At 40.4% G+C, this 3,464-nt stretch overlaps 1 protein-coding gene across 1 annotated transcript in view; it reads left to right on the forward strand.

The window, feature by feature from the left end:
* nkx2.2a (NK2 homeobox 2a) overlaps window positions 1-743 on the forward strand; it is a 4,767-nt gene extending 4,024 nt beyond the window's left edge. The window contains exon 3 of the mRNA XM_067614729.1: window positions 1-743. This exon is cut by the window's left edge and continues 239 nt beyond it. Within this exon, the coding sequence (XP_067470830.1) occupies window positions 1-318 (318 nt within the window). The 3' untranslated portion in view covers window positions 319-743.
* The last annotated feature ends 2,721 nt before the right edge of the window (window positions 744-3,464 follow it).

Consider the following 3,464-nt stretch of genomic DNA (forward strand, 5'->3'; position numbering starts at 1 on the left):
ACCCCGACCCAAGTGAAGATCTGGTTCCAGAACCACCGGTATAAGATGAAGAGAGCCCGGGCCGAGAAAGGTATGGAAGTGACCCATCTCCCTTCTCCCAGGCGGGTGGCCGTGCCCGTCTTAGTCAGGGATGGAAAGCCTTGTCACACTCTTAAAGCTCAGGACTTGGCGGCCACTTTTCAGGCCGGGATCCCCTTCTCGGCTTATAGTGCCCAGTCACTCCAACACATGCAGTATAACGCGCAGTACAGCGCCGCGGCCACGCCACAGTTCCCCACAGCACATCACTTGGTGCAAACGCAACAGTGGACTTGGTGAGAGAAATTATAGAGACTTGTCTTGGAGGCACGATAGGGAGTTTCACCACAAAGCAAAGAAAAAAATAAAACACAAAAAACAAAAAGACTTTTCATTTTTGCAGCTTGACTCATATATATACTACCATTTTTATTCGGGGCTCATGTGTGCGCCGTGTTTACATGTTTTCGTTAAGAGAACTGGGTCCAAACCTCTCCCTTATAGATTTTATTAAGAATGTCAATGCTCTTCTTGTGAACATTTTTGTAAAGTATGTTGTGTGTTGGTTGTAGAGATGTTTTCCTCTCTCTCTTTTTTTTTTTGTCCCTTCGTGTTATTATCAGCACGTACGAACCACTTTATAATTATAGAAATTTTAATTTCTTGCTTCTTTTATGGACCGAAAAAAATATTTATGGCCATGAATAAACACTGGCAACTTTTCAGCTTTTTTCCTTTTGTTTTTATTTCCTGTAAATATTTTGTGGCACATGTTTGCAGCCTAGAGAACTTTCGGGAGAGTTAAGCTGAAGATCGGCCTATATGGGCCCTATATTTCCAAATTTAAGACAAAAATGAGGGAGTGATTTTTGGCAAAAAAAAAAAAAAAAAAAGAATATGACTGCCGTGTCAGATCACATATGTAAATAACAGTGTAGCCGCGCGGTGATGGCTAAATATCCCAAATTTTTTTATAAGGATTTTTAAATAAAATGCTTTGTTTCTGAAATGAGGCTTTGGTTTATATAAGTGTCCTATTCGATTTGATCTTCTTTGAATAAACATCGCCTAATCATCCTAATGAAAGACGAGGAGCCAAACGCTATATTGTTGCACAGAATGGAGCTGGACTATGGGAATAAATCTCCAAGCGCACTTCAGTCTTTTCTTTGTAGGCAAATTTAATCCGGAGAATATTTTTTGCTGAACCCGAACACCTCACCAATAAAAAGCCTAAAGTCACTTGTGAAATGGGACTAAAATCCACTCACTTAATATAAGAGGGCTTCTCCACATAAGAAGCTTTTGAGTCAAAAGCTCTCCTTTTTGTCAGCATCCCCAACCACTCCCGGCCTTGGGTGTAAAGTGGTAGACTGAGGAGGGGGGGAAAAAATCGTTTAATGCAATAAATGTTTTGTTATCTTGTTAAGCGCTAAACTGCAAATAGAGCAGGAATAATCAATGACTCACCAGCCTTCTTTGTTTAACCACGGCCAACGGTCAACTAAAATACGCACAGCTCAGAGGCTCCACCGCCCTAATAAACTTATTTTATAAACCAGCATATGACGTTTAGCAGTGATATTCCGCATTAAGATACACTTTACTCTATTATTCTTTAAGGTGGAACCAAAATAGGCACAAATGACTCCCCAGTGATCCGCAGAGCGCACTGCGGATTATCAGACTCCAGTCAATATCTTGGGTAAATATGATAACCTAGTAGAAAAATCTATGCATTTGTTTGTCCCGGGACAAAAAAATCTCACAACAGATGTTAGAGTCGCCCCCTATCATCACTGAACAAACAGCTAAATTGGACAGATTTGCTAATTATTTACAGAATTGAGTCTCAAGGGGCTACTGCTTTTGTGGGCGACAGAGACTCAATTTGTCCCAGACAGAAAGGTTTTGTGTTTCACCACTGGTTGAGCTTGTAGGTCAAATAACTCGACAATTTGCTTGTAGTTTTCGTTTTGTGTTTTTATTTTGTCGGGGAGGGGGGAAAAAAACCGGGGAGAAATAAGCAGCGCTGCTTACATCTTGTCAGTAATCGCTTATTCCACCGTTGTTATGGGGAACCGATGCGAGGAGAAATAATATGAGACGCAGTGCGTGTTATGGGAATTATAAAGTGAACTGATAAAAAAAAAGGCGGTGATAAAGGATTGGTACTATGTGATTGGATTTTAGTTGACCCTGGCTGATATTCTGGCTGCTTTCAAATAAAACGTAAAGAGAATTGAACTAGTTTAAGACAGTAATAACATTCAAAAAGTCATTCGTAGAGGAAAGATGTTGACTTTTGCGTGGCTCAGGCTCCTTGCCCTTAGATTTTGCCTCTCTGCTCAGGCAGTTTTGTGACTCTATCATTGCATAATACAGTACACGACACAACACAGAGACAAAAGCCCAGGCCTGGTTTTATTGGATGTTATAGAGGCGTGCATGTTAACGAGCAGCAGGAGTGGGGATGTAGACAGTGCAGATAGAGAGACTGACAGAGTTTCTTGGTGCTGTTCAGAGTCAGGGAGATGTATCCTTGGTCTTTTTGTCCTGCCTGTCACTTGGTGCCATTGTGATCTTTGCTGCACACGTTGTATCCCATATGGGCAGCTGGGCTCGGACAAGGAGAAAAGGATCTCTGACAAAACCCAAATTGTATCAAGCTTTCAAATAAAGCATTGTTGTCTCTGAAAGAAAAACGAATTAAAAATTCGTGCTATATCTATTCTGGTCAAAAAAAGAAGCTCCATTCACAGATAACAGGGAGTCCTTCTTCCTTGATAGAGCTATGCCAACAACAGCCTTCTCATTTCTCTTTTCCCTCTATCCCCCCCATTCTCCAAAGTGAAAGGCTGATTATTGTCTGTCCCAAAAAGTGGCTCGTCACAGCGCAAAAACTATTTTTAATACCAGACAGTGTTCTTCCTTGTTTGCTTTGAGTCCCGCTGCTGTGCGTAGGCCTGTTTCTAAAATAGACACATGGAAAAATATTTAACACGATTTCCCCACTTCATAGTCCGTTTTAAGGACTTCCGTGTCAGGTGCAACACTAAGCCACACATCTCCTGATATGCACCAATTTAAGATCCTGTCCTGGACTTGCCTCCAAAAAAAAAAAAAAAAAAAAAATTTACGCCAACATACAAGTGCAAGTGTGCCAGCGCTTTTCATGCTGGTAGCAATTATAGAAATATGCAAATAGTACGATTGATTAAGTGGTAAATTTTGAATCTGCATTTACATTTTATTGTGAATCCGATGATCTGGAAGTGATACTGTGAGATGCAGAATGTTTGTTTTTTTTTTCATGGGTAAAACTATTGATACAGGCAGGTGTTAAAGTAGATTAATGCGCCAAAACCTAGTGCCGCTAAAAGACTAGAAATTACCGCATGGACATGGTTCTTGTATTTAAATTATATATTTTATAATGCATTTAT

Source organism: Thunnus thynnus, chromosome 16 (genome assembly GCF_963924715.1).
Source record: "Thunnus thynnus chromosome 16, fThuThy2.1, whole genome shotgun sequence".
In the NCBI taxonomy this organism is placed as follows: Eukaryota; Metazoa; Chordata; class Actinopteri; order Scombriformes; family Scombridae; genus Thunnus; species Thunnus thynnus.